The sequence below is a fragment of the Arvicola amphibius genome, chromosome 6, assembly GCF_903992535.2.
Source record: "Arvicola amphibius chromosome 6, mArvAmp1.2, whole genome shotgun sequence".
Taxonomy (NCBI): domain Eukaryota; kingdom Metazoa; phylum Chordata; class Mammalia; order Rodentia; family Cricetidae; genus Arvicola; species Arvicola amphibius.
The window spans coordinates 83896872-83923379 of record NC_052052.2 but is presented as its reverse complement, the minus strand read 5'-3'; the positions used below and the strand labels follow the sequence as shown (position 1 = coordinate 83923379).

Sequence of the window (26508 nt, the reverse complement as noted above, 5' to 3'; positions counted from 1 at the left end):
CTGATCCAGCTGTCTGTGCCTCTCCAGCCTGAGGTTACAGGTGTACAGTGCTGTGCCTGACTGTTATGTGGTGCTGCGGAGCTGAACTCAGCTTCTCAGGCTTGCACTTCCAGAGCACTGAGTCAGCTCCCCAGGCCTGGATTTCCTCATTTTTTATACTTAGTATTTTTTCTGTCTGCTTGCTTAATGTGTGTACATATGTATGGAGGCCAGAGGACGGCTTGCAGGAGTTGGTTCTCTCCTTCCACCATGTGAGGTTTGGCGATCATTGAACTCTTATTTATTGTTAGGCTTGCTGGTAAATGCTTTCACTCATTGAGCCATTTCCCTGCCCCTACTTTTGTTTCTTAAGGCAAAGATCCTACACTATAGCCGAGGCTGCCTTCAAATTCCTATTAATCCTATCTCAGCCTCCTGAGCTGCCGAGATTACATGTATAAGCATTTGGCTCTGATATTTATTTTTTGATTTATTTGAACAATTTTTTTGTATTTTTGTTCTTTGAGATGACAGTCTCACCATGTAGACCAGGTTGGCCCTGAACTCACAGAAATCCACCACCATTTGCCTCCTGAGTGCTGGGATTTAAGGTGTGCACCACCACGGCCAGCCTTAAGCAAGTTTTTGAATGTCTGTAAACTAATAGTTGTCATTTTACAGATGAGAAGACAGAGTAGGAAAGTCTCATGTCACGCAGCTGTGAATGGCCAATTAGAAGGGCTCTTGAAGACAATCTCTCAGACTTGCCTTTTGACCTATCTTTATACTTGCTTGTTTTTCAATTCTCTATTGTTTTTGTGTGACCAGTATTCACTTATATGGATTCAATAGATAGTTTATGATTTCATCTCTAAAGGATCTGGATTGCATGGCTGTCCAATGTATAAAAATAACACCTAAGTGGGTGGCTGCTAATTCTCCAGAGGGCTAAAATATTGCAGGATTGGATTCTCTCTTAAACCATTTGTAGCTATGAACTTACCAGATGAGGACCTGTGGGACGAGACCAACTGCAGCTCAGAAGCTTGTCAGCATCCACAATGCTGGGCATCTCTCCGACGGATTGAGAAGGGCCATCCTAGGATCCTGGACTCACCCGGCAAATCTTCCCGGGAGACTGATGGTGCGTTGGCTAGCCTTTGTCGTCTTCTTCACAAAGTCCTTACACTATTTCTGTTTGCTTCCCTTTCCCCAGGCAGTAGGTTACATGTTTTGTTCTGGTCTGCTTTCTTAGATAAACTCCCGACACTCACGATTGTCAATATCACGGATACCTGCCTGTGGACCAAGAAGAGGGTGGCTCAGCGACAGTCACCAAAATTTACCTTCCCTAAGGAGCGAGAGCGGTCTTTATTGTTGAAACCAGCTTCCAGGCGTCACAGCAGGTGAGTGTTTCTCTTATCCACACAGAGGACTCTGGGAATGATGGGTTTAACAGGAAATACTAAGGGCTGGAGATCTAGCGCAGTAATAAAACCCCTTTGTTCAACACATACAAGGCTTTGAGTTTGATCCTCAGTGTTACAAAACACAAAATAGCAAAATGAAACATACCCAAACTAAGTAAGTAGAAAACAGGGGAGGAGAACCCAAAGGAAACAGTCCCATGTGTGTTCCAGGAGCAGGGTAGTTCCGGGCTGTATTGGTGCCCATGCCAAATACCATTGCCTGAATGGTAGGACTAACGAAATTCTTTGTCACAGAATTCTGGAGGCAAGAAGTCCGAGATCAAGGAGTTAATTATTTTTTTCCTAGGTCCCTCCCTTAGGAGATGACATCTTGTCCTTCAGTCTTCTTGGTGTGTCTTAACCCTATTTTCATTTTATAAACATATTAGTCCTATTGGATAATGACCCTACCACAGGACCTTATCTTATTTTAGTTCTCTTTAAAGAGTTCTGTCTCTAAATATAGTCACACTCTGAAGTACTGGGCCTTGGAACTCAGCAAATGAATTCTAGGTGTTGGGGCACAATTTAGCTGCTCCTGGCATGTCACATGTCCGGTGCTGTAGAGAACTCCCACCAGCCAGCTCCTGTTCCACCTGGTCCTTCTGTGTTCTTGCTGTCTGCCCCAGCCTCTGTCCTAGACTGTTCCTGCATGGCCTTGAGTGTGGGCATCTGCTCTCCTCCTCTTCTCTAACACTTTCACATTGTGACTACAGATAAATGCTTTGCCCATCTCCTCACTCAACTCCTTCCTTCAAATCTGGTCCTTCTAGCATTGTAGCCTCTGTATTGCTGGAATCCTCTCTACTCATGGTCCTCACTCTCTGATGTCAGCTTTTTCTCAGAGTCACACTGGCTTTTCTGATGGTGACTTCTGTTTCTAACACTTTGACCATGCAGTCTTCTCAACCTTAAAGAGTCAATCCGTTCCCTCTGATCTGCCTTCCTGATGGACCTCTTCCTATGTGTCTCTCTTCCTTGTTTAGTAGGTTCCAGCCATGTTGTCCTTTCTGTCTATCACATACTCTACACTTCCCACCCCACAGCTCATCCACCTACAGTTTGCTTCCTAGACTGGGGTTTTGCAAGCCACCATTACTGACACTTTGGGTCAGATAGCTATTACTAGGTCTGTGCTCTTTGTCATTGAGCTTCATTCCTGTCTCTGCTCTCTGCAGGCCAGTACTACCTCTCCTGCAGCTTTGACAACCCTAAGTACATTGCCAGATGTCCCTTGGGGGCAGAGTTGCCCATGAGAAAACTGCCCCACATCCTCCTACAGCAATGCCTCCTTGTCATCTAGTTTGAATGTAAGAATTGCTTTTTCAAAGAGGTGAGCACCTTTTTAAAATTTCCCGTGAACACAAATGACCATCACTTGATTTGGCCTCTTTTGCCTCGCATCCTGCTCTGAGAAGCCTTTTATTGATTTGCTTGCCTTGTGCCACAAAACACAGTTCTCACTTTAAAGGGAATGCAAGCTGGTTGTGGTGGATCACTTAATCCCAGCACTCGGGAGGCAGAGGTAGGTGGATCTCTGTGAGTTTGAAGCCAGCCTGGTCTACAGAGTGAGTTCCAGGACAGCTAGGGCTACACAGAGAAACCCTGTCTCAAATAACAACAACAAAAAGGAACATAACATTGTTCATTCTTGAGTCAAATATGAGTGACCATGGCCTGAAACACAGAGGTCACAACAAAGCAGGAGAGCTCTCTGTTACGGGTCTCAGGTGCTACACGATGACATTCTTACTTAGCTCTGGGGTGGTAATGATCTGTTACTAAACCTCAAAAGGTTTCACCTGATGGCTACAGCATGTTAGGTCAGACACAGAGCTGGACAAAAAATGGTTATAAAAGGAATATGAATATGAAAGGATAGCCAAGAAAATGTGGTTCTGGATCTGTAACATCCCAACTCTCCACAATCCCAGGAATCTCCACATTCCTTCAGAGGATTTATAGACTTTTAAAATATAGATATGACTTTGGGGACATCAGTCCACAGTCTCCCTTCATTAAAATGTCAGTGTTGGAGGCTGGAGAGATGACTTAATGGTTAAGAGCACTGGCCGCCCATCCAGGGGGCCCAGGATGGATTCCTTGCCAGAGTTCTATTCGTTCCTGTGTCTCCAACAGTACATGGCACAGAGTGGAAGCTCAGGTTTCTGATGAATAAGCGAATATGGCCTGCTCCACCATCAAGGCTGAGTACTGATTCTTCCGAATTCTTCCATAGTGATTGTTCCTGCCGTGTTTGTGGATGTGTTCCAGAGCGCCATCCTCTTGGCACACCTGGGTTTTAAGCCCCCTTAAGCAGTAGTCACACGTGCAGCTGACAGATGTGTTTCCAGAGGGGCTCATCAGGCTGCTGCTGGGGATACAACAGCATTTTGTTTATCTCATCCTAGCTGGGGAGGCAAAGACACCAGAGGTCAGGGGATCCAGTGGAGTCCTGAAAGGACTGCTGCGTATTGCTATGGAAGCCCAGGAAAGAGTTTCTGTCCTAGGGCACTGTTATCTGCACAGAGAGCATCGATCCCCAGCCCTCAAGTTAGAGCAGTGTATTGAAGGGGAGGCTTGTATGTGGGAAGCTGGCAGAGAGAAAATCTAAACTACAGGACTAACACATACAGGGGCCTACAAGGGGGAGGACATTCTTCCAGAGTTTGGAACATAGAGTAGGAATGATGTGGGCTCAGAGTTAAGGCTGAGCTGTAGAAATGCCACTGGGAATTAAGGTCTCTATCACACGAGACCTCATAAACCAGGATGAGTGGAATCTTTGTTTGCATACTTCCATATTACTCTTTCATTCATAAACTTAAGGTGTCTTAAGAAATAAGGAACAAATGATATGAAAACATTACAGGTTGTCTCTCTTTTGTGTGCCTGTTTTTTTTTGTTTTTGTTTTTGTTTTTTCGAGACTGTTTTTTTTTTTTTTGTTTTTTCCCTGTAGTTTCTAAAGCTTGTCCTGGAACTAGCTCTTGTAGACCAGGCTGGCCTCGAACTCACAAAGATCCGCCTGCCTCTGCCTCCCGAGTGCTGGGATTAAAGGCGTGCGCCACCACCACCCGGCTTGTGTGCCTGTTTTGTGTGTGTGTGTGTGTGTGGGTGTGTGTGTGTGTGTACAAGCATGTGTGTATGGCACTGCATGTGTGGAAGTCAGGAACCAAGGTTAGGTTGTCAGGCTTGCACAGTGAGTGCTTCTCTCCATGAGCATCTCGCTGGCTCTTACCACACTGTCGTTTAAGGTGCTGTACCTATTTCTCTATGGGTAGAAGGACAGACATAGGTTATGGATTGAGTTTGGTGAGCTATCTAGTTGTAAAGTGCAGTCTACAATATCTGTATAGGAGTACCTGTGTTTATTTGATTAATAGTAAATCTTGGGCCTTCATAATAAGTGGATGGGTTTTATTCAGAGCATAAACTTTGCTATTCCATTGCCTTTTTCTTTCTTTTAAGATTTATTTTATGCATGAGTTATATCTATATGTACACCTTAAAGCCAGAAGGTGGCATCAGATCCCACTAGAGATGGTTGTGAGCCACCATTTGGTTGTTGGGAATTTAATTTATGACCTTTGAAAGATCAGCCCCGGCTTTATTTTATTTTTTACTCTCTTTCATGCTTGGAACTCATGTCTTCCAGGTCTCAGAAGGCTTTCCATGACAAAGGTGTAACCAGTTGCTCTAGACCTCCTAAAGTAAGTCACAGTTGGTTCCTCAACATTTTTTCTTTATTAATGGGAATATTTTGCCCTTGACATTGTTCTTTCTTAAAAATGTTTATTCTCTGTGTATGGTTGTATGTGTATGTCCCTATATATCTGTGCACCACATATATGCCCAGTGCCTACCAAAGCCAGAAGAAGGCATTTGGATCCCCTGGAGCTGGAGTTACAGATAGTTGTGAGCCACCATCTGGGTGCTAGGAATTGGACCTGGGTCTTATTCTCTGAGTCATCTCTCCAGCCCCAGCATCATGGAATGAGGAGGATAAGAGCTGTCTTGAGCGTATGCTAGGCTCTATGCTAACAGCTCCACACACTACATTGTCTTTAGAAACCTCAGACGCATGGGAGTGATCTGCGAATATTTGGAATAGGTGAGGATTTCTCTCTGTCCTTATATAGAACATTTTCAGCTTTTTTTTTCTATGTGGCTTTTTAAAAAACAGTTTTATTTATTTACTTATTTTACATTCTGGACACAGTTTCCCCTCCCTCCTCTCCTCCAAGTCCCCTCAGTCCAACCTCTGTTTCCACCCACCAGTCCTCTTCTCCTTCCTTTCTGTTTAGGAAAGGGCAGGTCTCTCACATGTATCAACAAAACATGGCTTTTCGTGTTACAAGAAGACTAAGCACCTCCCCTTGTATTAAGGCTAGGGGGCAAGGCGGACCAGTATGAAAAGTAGTGTGCCACCACTGCCGGGCTCTACATGGCTTTTTTTTTTTAATTAAAAATTTCTGCCTCCTCCCCGCCTCTCATTTACCTCCCCCTCCCCCCTCCACTCCCCCTCTTTCTCCTGTCTGAAGATCAGTAAGGGTTCTCTGCCCTGTGGGAAGTCCAAGTTCCTTCCCACTCCATCCAGGTCTAAGAAGGTGAGCATCCAAACAGGCTAGCCTCCCCCCCTCCCGAAGCCAGTATATGTAGTAGGATCAAAATCCAGTGCCATTGTCTTTGGCTTCTCAGCAGTCCTCATTGTCCGCCATGTTCAGGGAGTCTGGTTTTATCCCGTGCTTTTTCAGTCCCAGTTCAGCTGGCCTTGGTGAGCTCCGATTAGATCAGCCCCACCATCTCGGTGGGTGGGCACACCCCTTGCGGTCCTGACTTCCTTGCTCATGTTCTCCCTCCTTCTGCTCCTCATTTGGACCTTGGGAGCTCAGTCCGGTGCTCCATTGTGGGGTCCTGTCTCTATCTCCATCTATTGCCAGATGAAGGTTCTATGGTGATATGCAAGATATTCATGAGTATGGCTATAGGATCTGGCCTTTTCCGGCTCCCTCTCCTCAGCTGCCCAAGTAACTAGCTGGGGGCATCTCCCTGGACACCTGGGAACCCCTCTAGAGTCAAGACTCTTGCCAACCCTAGAATGGCTCCCTTAATTAAGATATATACTTCCCTGCTCCCATATCCACCCTTCCTATATCCCAACCATCCCATTCCCCCAAGCTCTCCCCATCCTCCACTTCACACTTTTCTCTCCCCATCTCCCCTTACCCCCATCCCACCCCACCCCAAGTTCCCAATTTTTGCCCGGCAATCTTGTCTCCTTCCAATATCCAGGAGGATAACTATATGTTTTTCTTTGGGTTCACCTTCTTATTTAGCTTCTCTAGGATCACAAATTATAGGCTCAATGTCCTTTATTTATGGCTAGAAACCAATTATGAGTGAGTACATCCCATGTTCATCTTTTTGGGTCATGGTTACCTCACTCAGGATAGTGTTTTCTATTTCCATCCATTTGCATGCAAATTCAAGATGTCATTGTTTTTTATCGCTGAGTAGTACTCTAATATGTATATATTCCACACTTTCTTCATCCATTCTTCCACTGAAGGGCATCTAGGTTGTTTCCAGGTTCTGGCTATTACAAATAATGATGCTATGAACATAGTTGAACAAATGCTTTTGTAATATGTTAGGGCATCTCTTGGGTATATTCCCAAGAGTGGAATTGCTGGGTCCTGGGGTAGGTTGATCCCGAATTTCCTGAGAAACCGCCACACTGCTTTCCAAAGTGATTGCACAAGTTTGCATTCCCACCAGCAATGGATGAGTGTACCCCTTACTCCACATCCTCTCTAGCAAAGGCTATCATTGGTGTTTTTGATTTTAGCCATTCTGACAGGTGTAAGATGGTATCTCAGAGTTGTTTTGATTTGCATTTCCCTGATCACTAATGACGGTGAGCATAACCTTAAGTGTCTTTTGGTCATTTGAACTTCTTCTGTTGAGAATTTTCTGTTCAGTTCAGTGCCCCATTTTTAATTGGGTTAATTAGCATTTTAAAGTCTAGTCTCTTGAGTTCCTTATATATTTTGGAGATCAGACCTTTGTCTGTTGCGGGGTTGGTGAAGATCTTTTCCCAGTCAGTAGGCTGCCTTTTTGTCTTAGTGACAGTGTCCTTTGCTTTACAGAAGCTGCTCAGCTTCAGGAGGTCCCATTTATTCAATGTTGCCCTTAATGTCTGTGCTGCTGGGGTTATATGTAGGAAACAGTCTCCTGTGCCCATATGTTGTAAAGTACTTCCCACTTTCTCCTGTATCAGGTTCAGTGTGTTCAGATATTGAGGTCTTTAATCCATTTGGACTTGAGTTTTGTGCATGGTGATAGATACGGATCTACTTTCATTCTTCTACAGGTTGACATCCAGTTATGCCAGCACCATTTGTTGAAGATGCTTTCTTTCATCCATTGTGTACTTTTAGCTCCTTTATCGAAAATCAGGTGCTCATAGGTTTGTGGGTTAAGATCCAGGTCTTCTATTCGATTCCATTGGTTGACTTCTCTATTTTTATGTCAATACCAAGCTGTTTTCATTACTGTAGCTCTGTAATAGAGTTTGAAGTCAGGGATGGTAATTCCTCCAGAAGTTCCTTTATTGTATAAGACTATTTCGGCTATCCTGGGTTTTTTTGTTTTTCCATATAAAGCTGATTATTGTCCTCTCAAGATCTGTGAAGAATTTAGATGGGACCTTGATGGGGATTGCATTGAATCTATAGATTGCCTTTGGTAGAATTGCCATTTTTACTATGTTGATCCTCCCAATCCAAGAGCAAGGGAGATCCTTCCATTTTCTGGTATCCTCTTCAATTTCTTTCTTAAAAGACTTAAAGTTCTGGTCAAATAGATCTTTCACTTCCTTGGTTAGAGTTACCCCAAGATATTTTATGCTATTTGTGGCTATCATGAAAAGTGATACTTCTCTGATTTCCCTCTCTGCTTCCTTATCCTTTGTGTATAGGAGGGCAACTGATTTTTTGGAGTTGATCTTGTATCCTGCCACGTTACTAAAGGAGTTTATCAGCTGTAGGAGTTCTTTGGTGGAGTTCTTGGGGTCACTTATGTACACTATCATATCATCTGAAAATAACGAAAGTTTAACTTCTTCCTTTCCAATTCGAATCCCCTTGATCCCCTTATATTGTCTTATTGCTATTGCTAGAACTTCAAGCACTATATTGAAGAGGTATGGAGAGAGTGGACAGCCTTGTTGTGTTCCTGAATTTAGTGGGATGGCCTTGAGTTTCTCTCCGTTTAATTTGATGTTAGCTGTCAGCTTGCTGTAAATAGCCTTTATTATATTTAGGAATGATCCTTGTATCCCTAATATCTCTAAGACCTTTATCATAAAGGGGTGTTGAATTTTGTCAAGTGCTTTTTCAGCATCTAATGAGATGATCATATGGCTTTTTCTTGCAGTTTATTTATATGGTGGATTACATTGATAGATTTTCATATGTTGAACCAGCCCTGCATCTCTGGGATGAAGCCTACTTGATCGTAGTGGATAATTTTTCTAATGTGTTCTTGGATTCTGTTTGCCAGTATTTTATTGAGAATTTTTGCGTCAATGTTCATGAGTGAGATGGGCCTGTAATTCTCTTTCTTGGTTGAGTCTTTGTGTGGTTTAGGTATCAGGGTAATTGTAGCTTCATAAAAGGAATTTGGCAATGACTCTTCTGTTTCTATATTGTGAAATACATTAAGGAGAATAGGTATTAGGTCTTCTTGGAAGTTTTGGTAGAATTCTTCATTGAAATCATCTGGTCCTGGGCTTTTTTTGATAGAGAGGTTTTTGATAACAGTTTCTAATTCTTCGTGACTAACAGGACTATTTAGATTGTTCACCTGGTCCTGGTTTAACTTTGGTATATGGTACTTATCTAAAAAATGTCCATTTTTTTTACATTTTCCAATTTTGTGGCATACAGGCTTTTGTAGTAAGATCTAATGATTCTCTGAATTTCCTCTGTGTCTGTGGTTATGTCCCCCTTTTCATTCTGATCTTATTAATTTGCTTGTTCTCTCTCTGCCATTTGATTAGTTTGGCTAGGGGTTTGTCAATTTTGTTGATTTTCTCCAAGAACCAGCTTTTTGTTTCATTGATTCTTTGGATTGTTTTCTGTGTTTCTATTTTGTTGATTTCTGCCCTCAGTTTGATTATTTCCAGTCTTCTACTCCTCCTAGGTGAGTCTGCTTCTTTATTTTTTCTAGAGCTTTCAGGTGTGCTGTTAAGTCTCCAATGTGTGCTTTCTCCGTTTTCTTTAAGTGGGCACTTAGTGCTATGAACTTTCCTCTTAGCATTGCTTTCATAGTGTCCCATAGGTTTGAGTATGTTGTGTCTTTATTTTCATTAAATTCAAGAAAGTCTTTAATTTCTTTCTTTATTTCTTCCTTGACCCAGGTGTGGTTTAGTTCCATGAGTTTGTAGGCTTTCTGGGGGTAGCATTGTTGTTGAATTCTAATTTTAATCCATGGTGATCTGATAAGACACAGATGGTTACTAATATTTTTTTGTAACTGTGGAAGTTTGCTTTGTTACCGAGTATGTGGTCAATTTTCGAAAGGTTCCATGAACCTCAGAGAAGAAGGTATATTCTTTCCTATTTGGGTGGAATGTTCTATAGATGTCTGTTAAGTCCATTTGTTTCATTACCTCCATTAAGTCTCTTAATTCTCTGTTAGGTGTCTGTCTGATTGACCTGTCCATTGGTGAGAGAGGAGTGTTGAAGTCTCCTACTATTAGTGTGTGTGGTTTGATGGCTGCCTTGAGTTCTAGTAATGTTTCTTTTACATAAGTGGGTGCTTTTATATTAGGGGCATAGATATTCAGGATTGAGACTTCATTCTGATGGATTTTTCCTGTAATGAGTACAAAGTGTTCCTTTCCATCTCTTCTGATTGATTTTAGTTTTAAGTCAACTTTGTTAGAAATTAGTATGGCCACACCCACTTGTTTCTTAGGTCCATTTGCTTGATAAACCTTTTCCCTATCCTTTACTCTGAGTAGATGTCTGTCTTTGTGTTTGAGGTGTGTTTCTTGTAAACAGCAGAATGTTGGATCCTGTTTTCGTATCCAATCTCTTAGCCTGTGCCTTTTTATAGGTGAATTGAGTCCATTGATATTAAGTGATATTAATGACCAATGGTTGTTAACTCCGGTCATCATTTTTTTTTTTTGGTAGTAGAGATTGTGTGTTTCCCTTCTTTGAGATGTGCTGGTGAAGGGTCGCTAGATGTCTGAGTTATTGTGGGCATTGTTGGACTTCTTGGTTTGTGATTTTCCTTCTATTACTTTCTGTAAGGCTGGATTTGTGGCTACTATTGTTTAAATTAGTTTTTATCCTGAAATATTTTGTTTTCTCCATTGATAGTGAACGAAAGCTTGGCTGGGTATAGTAGTCCATGGTCTCTTAGTTTCTGCAGTACATCTATCCAGGACCTTCTGGCTTTCATGGTTTCCATAGAGAAGTCAGGTGTAAGTCTGATAGGTTTACCTTTATAAGTTACTTGACCTTTTCCCTTTGCAGCTCTTAATATTCTTTCTTTATTCTGTATGTTTTGTGTTTTGATTATTATATGGCGAGGGCATTTTTTTTTTTGATTCAGTCTATTCGGTGTTCTGTATGCTTCTTGAACCTTCATAGGAATATCTTTCTTTAGATTGGGAATGTTTTCTTCTATAATTTTAGTAAATATATTTTCTGGACTGTTGAGCTGTACTTCTTCTCCTTCTTCTACCCCTATTATTCTTAGGTTTGGTCTTTTTATTGTGTCCTAGATTTCCTGAATGTTTTGTGATGAGAATTTGTTGGATTTGCTGTTTTCTTTGATCAGTGCGTTTATTTTCTCTATGGTATCTTCAGAATCTGAGATTCTTTCTTTTATCTCTTGTATTCTGTTGGTTATGCTTGTTACTGTAGTCTCTATTTGTTTACCTAGATTTTCCATATCCAGCTGGCCCTCGGTTTGTGTTTTTTTTTCTTGCCCCATTTTAATTTTCAAGTCATGGACTGTTTCCATTACCTGTTTGATTGTTTTTCTTTGGTTTCCTAGGATATCATTTACGAATTTACTCAATTCTTCAAACTTTTTGTTATTCTTCTCATCCATTTCTTTAAGGGAATTTTTCACCTCCTGTTTAAGGGCCTCTATCACTTTCATAAAGTCAGTTTTTTCTACTTCTTGATTGAGGTGTTCAAATCCTCCTGTTGTAAGATTGCCGGGTTCTGGTGACTTCATGTTGTTTTTCAGATTGTTGGAGGAATTCTTGCATTGGCGCCTGCCCATCTCTTCTTTCTGAATTCTCCTCTATGGATTTTCTTTTACAGGATCAGGTGTCCTTGCTGGCCAGGGAGCTTGCAGACAAAGGGCCTACCTTGCTGCAAGCGGGCTATTGAAACAAATAAACTCCCTACTGCCCAGTTGCACTCACCATCCCGTCCCAGTGCCCCATCAGGCTGAGCTGGGGATTCTATGAGCCTCAAGAGGGGAGGAAGAAGGGAGGGATTTTCTGGATGCAATCTGGGTGGGGTAGGAAGAGAGAGGCAGTAGCCGGGGAGAATAGCCCCAGCCGAAAGACCAGGAAGGATGGGGGTTGAGGAGTGTCTGTGCTCTGTCACCTGGGCTGCTGCCGCAGGGTCAGGAACTCACTCAACTCCCTGATGTATCTTCTGGTACTAAGATCAGGTGTCCTTGGCCAGGGAGTTCGCAGACAAAGGGCCTACCTTGCTGCAGGCAGGCTATTGAAACAACAAAAAAAAAAGCCATTTTCAGCTTTTAAGTAAACATTCTTATTTCATATCCAGAGAACTTAGGTTGCCGAAATGTCATGCTTAAAATGGGCCTTAAAGTCGTCTAGTCTGATGCCTGCAACTTAAAAACTGTGATCCATGGTTAGACACGGATTTTAGATACATGTATGAAAATGTCATAACAAAACCCTTTATTTTATATGCCAACTAAAGATAATGCTAGATTTTGCAGTCAAAAAGAGCATCAGATAATCTTTACCTTCCCATAGGGTGAATATTCTGATATTTCCTGTCTTGTTCTCTCTCTTTTTCTCTCTCCTTACTCCTCTCTCTTTCTTGATTTTTTTTCTTTTTTGAGACAGAGTCTTATTATGTATCCCCAGATGACTTGAAACTTGTTATATATATTAGGCTGGCCTGGAACTCACAGAGATACCCTTGCCTCTATCTCCCAAAGACAGTCATTTCTGATCAGAAGGCAAGACTTAAACAGAATATGGACTAGATGATTCATAGGATTTCCTTGAATCCTAGTGTTGTGTGATCGATCTCAGGGATGGGAGAAATTAACATGCTAACTTATATGGATTTCTGTAATTATAGACAGGGTTAAACTAAAGGAAGAAACCTTGATTACCTGTACTCAGTATATCCCTGGTTCCAAAATGTGAGCTGCCTTACCTACAGGGAATCCCAGTCTTTGCAGTAGAGTGGCAGAATAAGTAGAGTCCCTATAGGGTTGCCTCCAGATAGCTTCATTTGAAACAGGTTTCTCTAAATTCTACACTAATGTCATGCAGAAACAGGGAATGTTATTGTTTAAAACTTCTACCCCTTGAGAAGTACTTATATTGATATCAGATGTAGGAACAGTTTTTAAAAAATAATTTTCTGAATCATGAAATGTTTTGGTGAATATAACAATATAGCATTTGGTCTGTGGCCCCAACCTCCTGCTGGTGCTCAGTCCCAGACCACTGCACACCTTTTCCTAGCTTTCAGTGTGAATTTGAACGAGGCAAACTTCCTTCTCTGAAGATGTCAGAAACATGGGTGGTAACCTGGGTTCCAGAAGAAATGGAGAAGAACATGAGGTGAGCATCCTGTCTAAAACTTAGAGGCCTTGGTACCCATACTCTTTAAGTTCCCTGTGGTCTTCTGCAGACCCCATTTTGATCTCCTTGTTAGTTACCTCACTCTAAGCAGCTGCAGGCCAAACACAGAAGGTGGCCCAGGCTTGCTCTGACTCTTCTTACACTGGGATTCTGCTACAATGTCACTGTGAGATGCCTGCGGAGGGCATTCTCTACTTCAAATTCTGCATGGCAGTAAAGCAAGACATAAGACAGAGTCCAGTTTATTTACATTTAGTTTTGTATGTGTGCACCACGGCGCAGGTTTAGTAGTTAGAAGACAACTTGTTGAAGTAGCTGGGCTTGGGGGCATGACTTTCCACTTTTTAAAAAATATTAATTGGGGGAGGGAGCATGTCAAGGTACTCTTGGAGAAATCAGAGGCTATTTTGCAGTAGTTGGGTCTCTCCTTCCCTTTCACCATGTGAGTTCCAGGGATCAAACTCAGGTCATCAGTCTTGGTGACAGGCATCTTTACCTGCTGAACCATCTCTGTCTGCTGAGCCATCTTGCTGTCCATTCTCCCAAAGTTAAATTCATTTGTAAGGTTTAAGAAATAAGTGCTGGGGGGCTGGAGAGATGGCTCAGAGGTTAAGAGCATTGCCTGCTCTTCCAAAGGTCCTGAGTTCAATTCCCAGCAACCACATGGTGGCTCACAGCCATCTGTAATGGGGTCTGGTGCCCTCTTCTGGCCTGCAGGCATACACACAGAATATTGTATACATAATGAATAAATAAATATTAAAAAAAGAAATAAGTGCTGGGCCCATGAGATGACTTAGCAGGTAAGGACACTCTCCACCAAGCCTGGTGACCAGAGTTTGATCCCTGGAACGCACATGGGTAGAAGGAGAAAACTGACTCCTACAAGTTGTCCTTACACAAGAACACTGTGGCATGTGTAGCCCCAACCTCTGAAATAAGAACATGTAAAAAACAAAACAAAAAAAACAAAAACCAACAACAAAAAACCTTTCACTAAAAAGAAATACATTCAGGTTTTTGTTTGTTTTTTTTTCCCTCAAAAATGAGCTGAAGAACCCTCAGTGAAACATATGAAATTTTGATCTCAACCTTGAGACCTATGGCATCAATACAGAATGAGCAGCATACAAGCCTTGTGCATAAGCAGAGAGAAGGCCCAAAGGCTTGCTAGCATTGACAACTGTAGGAAAGGTGTCTGGCTTTTCTTTGACAATCACTGAGGTTTTCAGTTCTTATTCAGTGACTGAATTAAAACAACAACAACAATCCCAGAACTCATGGAGGCAAAGGCAGGTGGATCTCTGTGAGTTTGCGGCCAACCTTGTCTATAGGACAGCCAGAAATACACGAAGAAACCCTGTCTCAAGAAAAACAAAAACAAAAAACAAAAACAAAACAATAGATTTCTCATTTATATCAATCTTAAGAATTTCTTTTTCACTTTCGCTTTGTGACCAAATTATCCTTCTTTATATATGCATCGTGTGTGTGTGTGTGTGTGTGTGTGTGTGACAGTGTGTGACAGTGTGTGTGTGAGAGAGAGAGTGTGAGCATGTATGTGTGCTGTCACCAACAAGAGCCATAAAAGTTCCTTTTCTTTCATGTAAAGAAATCGTGGGGGTGGGTGGGCCTGGGATAGAATGGTGGTCGTATGAAAGAAACTGAAAACATGGCGTAGCTTCCCGCCATCCCCACGCTTGTCATTCACAAATGTCTGTAGCGCTTCTATTTAAAATGTCTGGGAATGAGTTCTGGTTTTTTTTATTTCAAGCTCAGTTGGAAAGACTTCTGCTTTTTCCAGCTGGCTTGAGAAGAGGAGAAAGAAGCTGGGAGAGGTGAGTTTCATGTTTGCCCCTATGAAGTGATGCTGTAGAATTGACAGGTGTTCTTTAGATTTTCCCCACCCATCTCACCCCCTTTATCTGAATGAACAAAATCTGTAAATGAAACCCTTTCTTTAGGAATAGCTACAGACATCTTCAGACCCCTCCCTAGCTATTCTCTGTGGGAAGGTAAGAAATATTTGAAGAGAGGACAGAAGGAAGCAGTGGCTGTCAAGGGGGACTTCTGCCAGTCAGAAGCAAATTCCCAGTGTGGTGGGATAGTATTCTGGTGGATCAGGAGTTATTTTTTTAATTTTAATTTTTTTTATTTATTAAAAATTTCCACCTCCTCCCCTCCACCCATTCCCCTCCCACTCCCCCTCCTCCCACACCCCCTACCTCTACAGTCCAAAGAACTGCCCTGTGGGAAGTCCAAGGTCCTCCTCGCTCCATCCAGGTCTAGGAAGGTGAGCATCCAAACAGACTAGGCTCCCACAAGGCCAGTCCATGCAGTAGGATCAAAACTCAGTGCTATTGTCCTTGGCTTCTCAGTTAGCCCTCATTGTCAGCCACATTCAGGAGAGTCCTGGTTTGATCACATGCTCCATCAGTCCCAGTCCAGCCGGCCTTGGTGAGCTCCCATTAGATCAGCCCCACTATCATCTCCGTGGGTGGGCACACCCCTCGTGGTCCTGACTTCCTTGCTCATGTTCTCCCTCCTTCTGCTTCTCATTTGGACCTTGGGAGCTCAGTCCAGTGCTCCAATGTACTTCTCTGTCACTATCTCCATCCATCACCAGATGAAGGTTCTATGGTGATATGCAAAATATTCCTCAGTGTGGCTATAGGATAAGGCCAGTTCAGGCACCCTCTCCTCTGCTGCCCATGGAACTAGTTGGGGAAATCCCCTTGGACACCTGGGAACCCCTCTAGAGCCAAGACTCTAGCCAACACTAAAGTGGCTCCTTTGGTTAGGATAACTTCTTCCCTACTCCCATATCCACCCTTCCTCCATCTCAATTATCCCATTCCCCCAATTCTCCCCTTCTCCCATCTCCCCATCTCCCCTTCCCCCAGTCCACCCCCACTCCTCTGCTCCCAACTTTTGTCCGACGATCTTGTCAACTTCCATTATCAAGGAGGATAACTATATGTTTTTCTTTGGGTTCACCTTCTTATTTAGCTTTTCTAGGATCACGAACTATAGGCTCAATGCCCTTTGTTTATGGGTAGAATTCGCTTATGAGTGAGTACATACCATATTCCTCTTTTTGGGTCTGGGTTATCTCACTCAGTAAAGTGTTTTCTATTTCCATCCATTTGCATGCAAAGTCCAGGATGTCATTGTTTTTTTTACCGCTGAGTAGAACTCTAAAGTATATATGTGCCACACTTTCTATATCCATTCTTCCATTGAGGGGCACCTAGGTTGTTTCCAGGTTCTAGCTATTACAAATAGTGCTGCTATGAACATAGTTGAACAAATGCATCTCTTGGGTATATTCCCAAGAGTGGAATTGCTGGGTCCTGGAGTAGGTTGATCCCGAATTTCCTGAGAAACCACCACACTGATTTCCAAAGTGGTTGCACAAGTTTGCATTCCTACCAATAATGGATAAGTGTACCCCTTACTCCACAACCTCTTCAGCATAGGCTATCATTGGTGTTTTTGATTTTAGCCATTCTAACAGGTGTAAGATGGTATCTCAAAGTTGTTTTGATTTGCATTTCCCTGATCGCTAAGGAGGTTGAGCATGACCTTAACTGTCTTTTGACCATTTGAACTTCTTCTGTTGAGAATTCTATGTTCAGTTCAGTACCCCCCCATTTTAATTGGGTTAATTAGAAGTTTTAATGTCTAGTTTCTTGAGTTCTTTATATATTTTGGAGATTAGACCTTTCTCTGAAGCAGGGTTGGTGAAGATCTTCTCCCATTCACTAGGTCGCCTTTTTGTTTTAATGACAGTGTCCTTTGAATTATAGAAGCTTCTGAGTTTCAGGAGGTCTCATTTATTCATTGTTGCTCTTATTGTCTGTGCTACTGGGGTTATACATAGGAATTGGTCTCCTGTGTCCATGTGTTGCAGACTACTTCCCACTTGTTCTTCTATCAGGTTCAGTGTGGTCAGATTTATATTGAGGTCTTTAATCCATTTGGACTTGAGTTTTGTGCATGGTGATAGATATGGATCTACTTCCATTCTTCTACAGGTTGACATCCAGTTATGCCAGCACCATTTGTTGAAGATGCTTTCTTTCATCCATTGTATAATTTTAGTTCCTTTGTCGAAAATCAGGTGTTCATAGGTTTGTGGGTTAAGATCCAGGTCTTCTATTTGATTCCATTGGTTGACTTCTCTGTTTTTATGCCAGTACCAAGCTGTTTTCATTACTGTAGCTCTGTAATAGAGTTTGAAGTCAGGGATGGTAATGCCTCTGGAAGTACTTTTATTGTATAGGATAGTTTTGGGTATCCTGGGTTTTTGTTTTTCCATAATAAAGTTGATTATTGTTCTCTCAAGATCTGTGAATTTTTGTTGGGGATTGCATTGAATCTATAGATTACTTTTGGTAGAATTGCCATTTTTACTATGTTGATCCTACCCATCCAAGAGAATGGGAGGTCTTTCCATTTTCTGGTGTCCTCTTCAATTTCTTTCTTCAATGCCTTAAAGTTCTGGTCAAATAGATCTTTCACTTCCTTGGTTAGAGTTACCCCAAGATATTTTATGCTATTTGTGCTATCGTGAAAGGGGATGCTTCTCTGACTTCCCTCTCTGCTTCTTTATCCTTTGTGTATAGGAGGGCAACTGATTTTTTGGAGTTGATCTTGGATCCTGCCACGTTACTAAAGGTGTTTATCAGCTGTAGGAGTTCTTTGGTAGAGTTTTTGGGGTCACTTATGTACACTATCATACCATCTGCAAATAACGAAAGTTTAACTTCTTCCTTTCCAATTCGAATCCCCTTGATCTCCTTCTGCTGTCTTATTGCTATTGCTAGAACTTCAAGCACTATATTGAAGAGGTATGGAGAGAGTGGACAGCCTTGTTGTGTTCCTGATTTTAGTGGAATGGATTTGAGTTTCTCTCCATTTAATTTGATGTTAGCTGTCAGCTTGCTGTATATAGCTTTTATTATATTTAGGTATGAACCTTGTATCCCTAATATCTCTAAGACCTTTATCATAAAGGGGTGTTGAATTTTGTCAAGTGCTTTCTCAGCATCTAATGAAAGGATCAGAAGTTATTATGGCCTGGGCTTCCAACCCCAAGCCTGCCTTTCTGGTAAATATGATCTTATGTCCCTGGAAGTAGTTCCTGCTCCATGTCCTTTCTTGACCAACTCCTACTTTCTGTCTGGCACCCAGTTGGATTATTATTGTTAGTTTGTTCAGTGGATAAGTGAATGGCCTCTTCAGAAAAACAAATTGATCCTGGCTTTATGTCATTGGAACAGCATGTTAGAAGCCCAACAAGGGAGAAACTGGGTGTCCTTCATGGAGGAGAGAAGGTGGGAAAAGTTGAAGTAGGTCTGTGTGTTATTTTGTTGTTGCTATCACCAAAATTCCCAAGAGAACAACTTCACAGGTGGAAAACCTTCTGCTGGCTCCAGTTTCAGGGGGCTCATAGCAAATGGTTGCTTGACCTCAGGTGCCTGGGCAGAATATTGGGCTAGTAGGAGCATGTGGCAGAGGCTGTTCGATGATTGGCAGACTGGGTGCAAAGAGAGTGAGTGAGTAAGAGGCCTCTAGGGCCACGTCTCCAGTTGCCCACTGCTGCCAGCTAGGTTCCACCTCCCCTTTACTGCATCCCAATTGTGCCATTGTATTATGAACCCACTCAAGACATCAGTGGCCTCGTGGTCTAATCATTTCTGGAGTCCTTTCAGACACACCCAGAGGGTACTTTGTTAATCTTTTTAACATTTTTATTAGTTGTTATTAGTGTGTGTGTGTGTGTGTGTGTGTGTGTGTGTGTGTGTGTTTGATCAGAGGACAACTCTTCAGAGTTGATTCCCTCTTTCCATCATGGCTTCCAGATTGTGCAGCAAGTGTTTTACCCACTGAACCCTGTCACCTGCTGCTCTCAGTATTTTATTTTGTTTATATTTTATATATGAGGGCTCTGCATGTACACCTGCATGCCAGAAGAGGGCATCAGATCCTATTGTCATGAGCCACCATGTGGTTGCTGGAATTGAACTCAGGAGCTCTGGAAGAGCTGCCACTGCTCTTAACCCCTGAGCCATCATCTCTTTGGCCTCACCTCAGTAGTTTTTTGTTTGTTTGTTTGTTTGTTTGTCTGTTTGTCTGTTTGTCTGTTTTAATTCAATCAAATTGACATAGTCTGGAAATGAGGAGTTTCATTCATCAGGGTGGAATGTTGGGAGGAGAATGCTTCAGAGAGTGACTTACATATGGTTTCTTCCAGAAAAGCAAGCCACCTCTGTATTTCTCTGGAAGGCAGTATATGTCAACATACTCGAGAAGTCCGGGGGTGATTGTGCCTCCTCCCTCCCCAGTGCACTTATTTGACAAATTAGGTTCCGAAGCCATACCTCTGTTGGCCCAAGTCGACATGCTTCCCCGGGATCTCCTGAAGGAATGGTGAGTATCATGTAGTCAGTGAGGAGAGCCAGAGCCCTGCTCTTTATTGAAGTTGAAAAGGGCAGAACCATGTGCTTTGAGGAGAACAGGGAGCAAGCTTGACCCTACTTGTTTGGATTACTGACATGCACGGTGACGGCCATTACTGCCACCATTCATCAAGCACTGACAATCTACTGGGCTCCAGGCTAAGCCTATTAGGTGGACTCTCATTTGAATTCCTGTTCTCCTTTTCCCCCCATTGATTAATTATGGACATTTGTCCATTTGGGAGGTATAATGGTGTGTGTAATTTGGAGTATGACAGCCTTTGAATTGCATATTGAAACTTAACTGGCTTTAGCTCATTTCTGCATAGCTTTGCTCATCTGCAAAATGAGGAGGATGATAATATCTCTCTCCTTAGGGTGCTGTAAGGGGTTAGTGGTATAAAGCATAGGAGTCTGGTATAGTTAGCCTTTAATTGAGTGAAAGACATATTACTGAAAGAGACCCATGCAAACCTTTCTAGAGCCCAAGTGGAACTTTCTTTAAAGCCCCTTTTCCTTCTCTCAAGCTCCACTCTCTGAGAAGAGCCAACCGGGAAGTTGCTGACTGTCTAGATGTCTCTGTCCCCTTTAGCATTTTGGCACATGAGAAAACCATGACTTGTCCTGAGGTAAAGATAGAGTTGGCCAAGATGAAAAAGACTCTTCCTCTGGAAAAGACCCGCCCTGACAGCGCTATCTCTTCTAAGATGTATCTAACTGTGCACCGCCTGACCCTGCAAGTAAGAGCCATGGTGTCTCAGAGGAGAAGGCCCACAAGGAAGTCATGCCCACCTGTCTTCAGGACAGGAAGATGTGGCTGTCTGCTGTCTTCTTCTGCCCTGCAACTCTGGACCAGGCCTTGCAGAGCTGAGGGCTGGATTATATGGGAGTGAAAGCCAGTATGGGGGGAGGGGCAAGGGGCAAGCAATGTCTCTGGGTCTTCTGGACCCCATTTTCAACTCCTTTACTTTCTTCCTCGGACCTTGGTAGAAAGCTGCTACCAAACACCTATTTCTCAAAACATGCTTATAGACTAGGTAAACGCATGCTCGGGGCAGAGAGAGACCCACACAGGAGCTTTTCGTGCATTTTTTTTTTTTTCTGGCAGAGACCATCGTTGAGGTACCCTGGGCATCTGAGGAAGCTGCAGTACAACCTGAAGAGAGCCGAAGGATCTTCAGGTATTGTCCTCCCGTCGGCCACTGCACTGCCACTGTGTTCCCTCATGTCACGTGGTCCATGTTCAGGTCACACAGGGTCATGTGGAGAACTCAGGAGACTCCAGTTTCAGAGCAGCTGCTTGCTTGGTCCTGGCCAGGGAAGCAGAGTACCATAGTGGAGCAGGTCACAGTAGGTAGCCTAGCAGAAGGTGTGGGCTCTCAGTTGGGGAAAGGACTGAGCTGGCCTCTCTGGTTACCAGGTTACAAGAAGCAGCAGAAGGAGCAGCAGAGGAAGGTGAAAACCTCTACTAAAAGTCAGGTATAGTAGTGAGGGAACTCTCTTGGGTGGGGGTACAGCAAGGACTGGGAAGGGGTAACTGAGAGGAGGGGTTCTCCCCTATCTGTTTGGTGTAGATGTGACATTACTATCTGGCTGTCATTTAAGTTCTTTCTCCCCTGTCTGTCGGGTGTGGATATGACATTACTACCCAGATATCTTTCTTTTTGCAAAAGTTTTGTTTCCAAAAGTCCTAATTCAGTTCCTTATGTTGGTTTCAGGAGGCTGAGAAGACAGTCAAGAGTGATGTGGAGAGTGAGCCTAGTATGTACAGGTTGATATTTATAACCCTCCCTTTGCTCAGTCTAAGTGCTGGCATCCTGAGCTGAGGTTAAGGCAGCAGTCAAGCATGCTTTTGTCATTGTAAAACTTGCCTTTGTCAGGTTGGTCTGTCCCGAGTCATCCTTGAACTAAATAGTAACTGAACAAGCAGGTTAGCTATATGTCTGCTTCACAAGGGCATCCGAAAGATGGCTGACTCATAGTTGTATTTTCTTCAGTGCGAGAATCAGGTGTAGTGATATATGCTTCTATCAGTACATCACAGGCTGAGATGGGAGGGTTGGAAGTTTGAGGGTTACATAGACAGATCCTGTCTCTTAAGAGCCCTCTGGTTTCTCTACCAAAAGCTGGAGAGTTCTGGGACTCACCGGGTAGTCAACAGATTGTATCAGCAGTAGCCAGTACTTAATAGGCAGTCTTTTAAAACCGGTGTTGATGTTGAAACCCAGAATAGTACCTCTGTTTATGGAACTCTGATCTCATAGGACTAAAGGGTACATGGAACACTGTCTGGCTGACATTTCTCAGCTTGAATTCAGAGTAGGAAAGGCCAAGGAAGACTCTTCTAGAATCTTGTAAGATTGTTCTGCCTTGCTCAGACTGTATATTGCTGGCTTTACTTTGCAAACAACCAAGTTCTCAGAATTGGTTGTGGAGTCTGGGGTCCTGAGAGGGCTCAGGTGAGATGTCCCTGAGAAAGATGCCGTCCTCTTGCTTTGCTTCTCGTCCTACGTTCTCTGTATCTCTCTGTTCGTTAGCCTGGTGAGTTCATATCCATGATGATCACTCCCACAGTTCTCTTCTGGTACCTTTGTGCTTCTTCCTGATGCTCCCAACAAGAGCTGTTTTGCTTGGGTGACTGGTATGCCTCTCTGAGTCTCAGAGCAGTGGCTGTCCTCCCTGAGCTGAGATGGACTTTACAGAGAAGACGATGTGTGAATTGGATCCTGGTGTGGAGAAAGGATTCCCGAAATTGAGAGTGGCCTGTGAAGACACATCTTGCTTAGTGTAACTGCTTAGAGTGGCTATGAGGGTTTAAGGGAGAGTGTGGAGAGGGGGTCCTACATAGACTCTCTGCACCTGCATGTGCCCTTTAGGTCTCAGGTCAGTATGTCCATCCTGACTACACACCGACGCCAACTGAGAAACTTTTAAACTTAACACCCAGCCTGAACCCTGCATTAGAATTTCTGGAATTGGGGACCCAGGTATGTTAAAGCTTCCCAGTGCTGCTAGTGTGAAGCTTAGCTGAGATCCAGTGCTCATGGGAGCATATGATTAGTGTTCTGTTTTAGCAGAATATTTGGAAGCTGTTCATCTAGAGAAGGTTGAGAAAGAGAGGATGGGTGCATTCAGGGTGTGGTTGTGAAAACAGTGTTCATGAAAGAAACACCCTAGGGCCTATATTCAGAAACTAATTTGGGCCTGTTCGGGTATCACCAGAGGAGGGCAGTCACATTCTCAAACAAGGGATAGTAATGGATGGAAACAGAGATAGCAGCCTCTTGATTTCTTTTTGAGACAAGTTCTCACTGTGTAGCCCAAGCCGGCCTGGAACTCACTAGTAGATCAGGTTGACCTCAGACTCTTGATCCTTCTTCTGTTGCTTCTAAGTGCTGGGATGATGGGTGTGCACTGCCATGCCTGCCTTAGAGATCCAGTTTCTTTGCTGCTGATAATTGCAGGGATCCACTTTGCACCTCTTTGAGAAATTCTGGGTCTCTTGTCTGTCTGTCACCTTTGTTGAATGCAAGTTACATATTGCTTTCTTCTTGTATTTTCCAGTTTTCCTCTGTTGTATTTGCTCTTTCCTTCCCCTACAAGGTAAGACTTGACTTTGCATGTCAAATTTTTTTTTGCCATCTTTGATCAGCTGGTGCTAACACCTTACTGGGGCAAGTGCCCACATGGACAATTGTGTCATCAGCTTTGTCTGCTCTACTTGTTCAGTGCAGATGACACATTTCTTTCTGAAATCCTGGACTGCTTCATCACTTTGATGACTTTTGAGATGTTCTTGTACAACATGAGCTTTCTTATCCTTTAATGGGCATAGATTGAACATTATACTTCTGTCTTAGTTCTTTGGACAGTTCTATGGTTCTTGCTTCAGTCAGAAGTTATAAAGAGATTGGACTTTATTTGGTGCCTGCCTCTTCAGCAATGGCCTCAAAGAGGTGTGTGTCTCTCTCTTTAAATTTAAATTTTATTTTATGTTTATGGGTGTTTTGCATGTGTACCTGTGGACCCTGTGGATGTGGTGCCCAAGGAAGCCAGAAGAAGACATCGGATGCTCTGGGACTAGAGTTTCTAATGCTTATGAACTTCATTGTGTATTCTGAGATGTGAACTTGGGTCCTCTGGAAAAGCAACTAGTCCTCTTAACCACTGAGCCGTCTCTCCAGTCCTCTTCCTACTTTTTTTTTTAGACAAGTTCTCATGGTATAGTCCCAGCTAGCTTGGAGCTTGATATGTAGATCAGGCTGGGCTGGAACTCATCTGCCTTTGCCTCCTGGGTGCTGTGTGCCTCACCACCGCTGGCACTGAGTCTCTTGGCATATGCTTTAGTCTCACTTTAATCTCTAGCAGACGTAGTTACAACATAGGTAGACAGGACCACAAAGAGCTCAGAAGGCTTACATGGGGTATGCATATTTTGAAACATCACATGGAAACTCATAATAGGTACAATAGTTTTTATACATCAGTTATAAAAAAAGATGCTCCTTGACGAAAATGGAATTTAGAAGGGTCTAACTCCCTTTTATCTACCAGGAAGGAAGGCCTCATTTTGTCCTGACTAGGGAGCTACTTTAGGGGTCAACCAGAAGTCAGCAGTGGGCATGAAATGCCAGTAAAAAGAGGATTGAACCTACTTTGTTGTTACTAGGCCCAAGAATCCCATCAAGACAGGAAAGTGAGCTGAAGCAGAAGGGAGGCAGGAAGAGGAGGGGAAGAAAGTCAGCGTGAAACGTGTGAGTATGCCCCAGAGCCCTCTGCGGCTCAGTTTCGATCCTCTCCTGCTGTGGCAGCAAACATCAAAGTACAAGCAGAGATGATCTATTCCAGTTACTTTTTTTCTTGAGATGGGATCTTGCTATGTAAGCCCAGGATGACTTCATACTTGATGATCTTCCTGCTTCAGCCTCCAGAGGATTATGGTCACAAGCTCATGCCACCCATGCCTAGCCATGATGTGTGGTTTCGCAATAAGTCTGGGGTTGACTGGACAGTCCAGTCATTCTTCTCTCATTTGAGATCAGTCAGTGCCCCTGGAGGGGGGGGGGGCTATTAGCCAAGTTGCCTGTATTGTTGCCTATGATTCTCTCTACGTAATTTATTAGTGCTTATTGAAAAGACTAGTCACTTTTCTATATTTTAAAATACATTAATTTTAATGTCTATGTTATTGAGAGAGAGACAGAGACAGACAGAGAGAAAGAGAGAGGGGGGGTATTATGTATGTGCAGTGCCTGCAGAGGCCACAAGAGGGACATCTGATCACTGGGAACTGGAATTGGAATTGTGGGTAGTTTATTGCTTCCTGACATGGATGCTGCGGACATGAACAACACTGCAAAGAGCAATTTCTTCTGCTCACCCCCATGAGTGTAGGTTTCCATAGATGACTCAGTGGCGTATGACTTGGACACCAACTACACAGACTACTACAGCAGTCCAGAGAGTAAGTGCCTGAGAACTGGGAGAGCTGACCCTGTGCTGGCTAGGATGGCTGACTTTCTGGAGAGGAGGAGCAGGGGATTGGGGGGGGGGGATGAGCACAATCCTTATGCTTTGGAGGGGTCCTAAAGAGAGCCAGTCTGTTCTAAAATGCCTCTTGTTACAGTTATTTGGGAGAAATAACCCATGCTATTAATGGTTGGGTCTTCTTTCAGGTCCGGAACTATATGATTCAGTTTACAAGGACCTGAGTGATGTGGGCGAGACTATGCTGGGACTGCTTCCTTCCAGCCATGAGAGCAGTCCCAGGAGTTTGTCTGGAAGTATGGACAGAACCGGCTGGAACCCTGATCTCAAACTGCTGAGGATTCTTCAGGCCAGTGTTGACGAAGATGAGGAGACCCATCTTCTAGGACACAGAGCGAGGCATCTCTGGATGCTTAGGCTGGGGATGTCATATGGGCAGGCCTACCCAGAACAGTTCTTGGTATTTGAGGACAATGATCTTGGACATTGGATAGAAAAGGGACTTTTGTTCTCTGGATTCCTCCAACGGGATGAGGGCTTAGAGACCTTGCTTTTTTCACTTGCTTTACAACTCCAACATGAGTGAGAAAAAAGCCCCAGTACCGCTAAATATAGGAAACTTTTCCAGGGCGGATTATTTCCACGATTAAACCCAATCCCTTATCAAAGGACTTGTTCTCTGTTTCCAGGAAGAGAGGAGGTAGGTGTGCTTCCTTGTGTCTGTTTTCTGGGTCCCCTTTATTGCTCTGAATCTTTGTAGTGGTAGGAAGCTGGACTCAGCTATGGGAACCTCTATAATATCCCTACATACTCCGCTCATTCCCTGGAGATGCCTTCTCTTGGTAACGGGGCCTGCACCATTATCGAGTGGTAATCATTGTGGGCTCCTCCCACCTTAGAGTTCAATCTTAGCTACAATAATTCAATATCGAAAAAAGCACTAAAAATCCAAAAATTATTTCATTACACAGAACTAATACTGATCGCTTGATTTCACATATCCAAGCACATTCAAATGTTCCTGTCTTATTAAGTTTTTTTTACAGTTGACATATTCATATTAGAATTCAAACAAGATTATAAGTTACATTTTCTCAGTATGCTCTAATCTCTTTTAATTGTACATCCCCCCCTTTTTCTTCTTTTTTTCCTAGAATTCATTCCAACTCTGAAGACTTAACAAAAGTCTGGTTTCTAAGAAATCTAGTCATGCCGGGCGGT

The 26508-nt window shown here is 43.1% G+C and overlaps 1 protein-coding gene across 1 annotated transcript; it reads left to right on the top strand.

Annotated features, from left to right (window-relative positions):
- Positions 1-933: 933 nt before the first annotated feature.
- On the top strand, positions 934-26243 carry C6H9orf43 (chromosome 6 C9orf43 homolog). The gene is made up of 17 exons (XM_042055311.1): positions 934-1123; positions 1235-1385; positions 5105-5163; positions 10035-10058; positions 13240-13315; positions 15111-15174; positions 19596-19771; positions 20393-20540; positions 20909-20981; positions 21221-21279; positions 21519-21561; positions 23365-23403; positions 23661-23756; positions 24470-24539; positions 24691-24841; positions 25195-25264; positions 25476-26243. The coding sequence occupies exons 1-17, from the start codon at positions 973-975 to the stop codon at positions 25871-25873; spliced, it is 1848 nt and encodes a 615-aa protein (XP_041911245.1). The 5' UTR covers positions 934-972; the 3' UTR covers positions 25874-26243.
- Positions 26244-26508: the final 265 nt, after the last annotated feature.

What these genes read in the sequence shown, in the direction of transcription:
- C6H9orf43 (XM_042055311.1), top strand. Translation starts at nt 973, where the DNA reads ATGAACTTACCAGATGAGGACCTGTGGGACGAGACCAACTGCAGCTCA. An exon ending in GCTTCCAGGCGTCACAGCAG is followed by an intron (nt 1,386 to 5,104) that starts GTGAGTGTTTCT and finishes CATGTCTTCCAG; the next exon opens with GTCTCAGAAGGCTTTCCATG. An exon ending in CTCTAGACCTCCTAAAGTAA is followed by an intron (nt 5,164 to 10,034) that starts GTCACAGTTGGT and finishes AATTTTCGAAAG; the next exon opens with GTTCCATGAACCTCAGAGAA.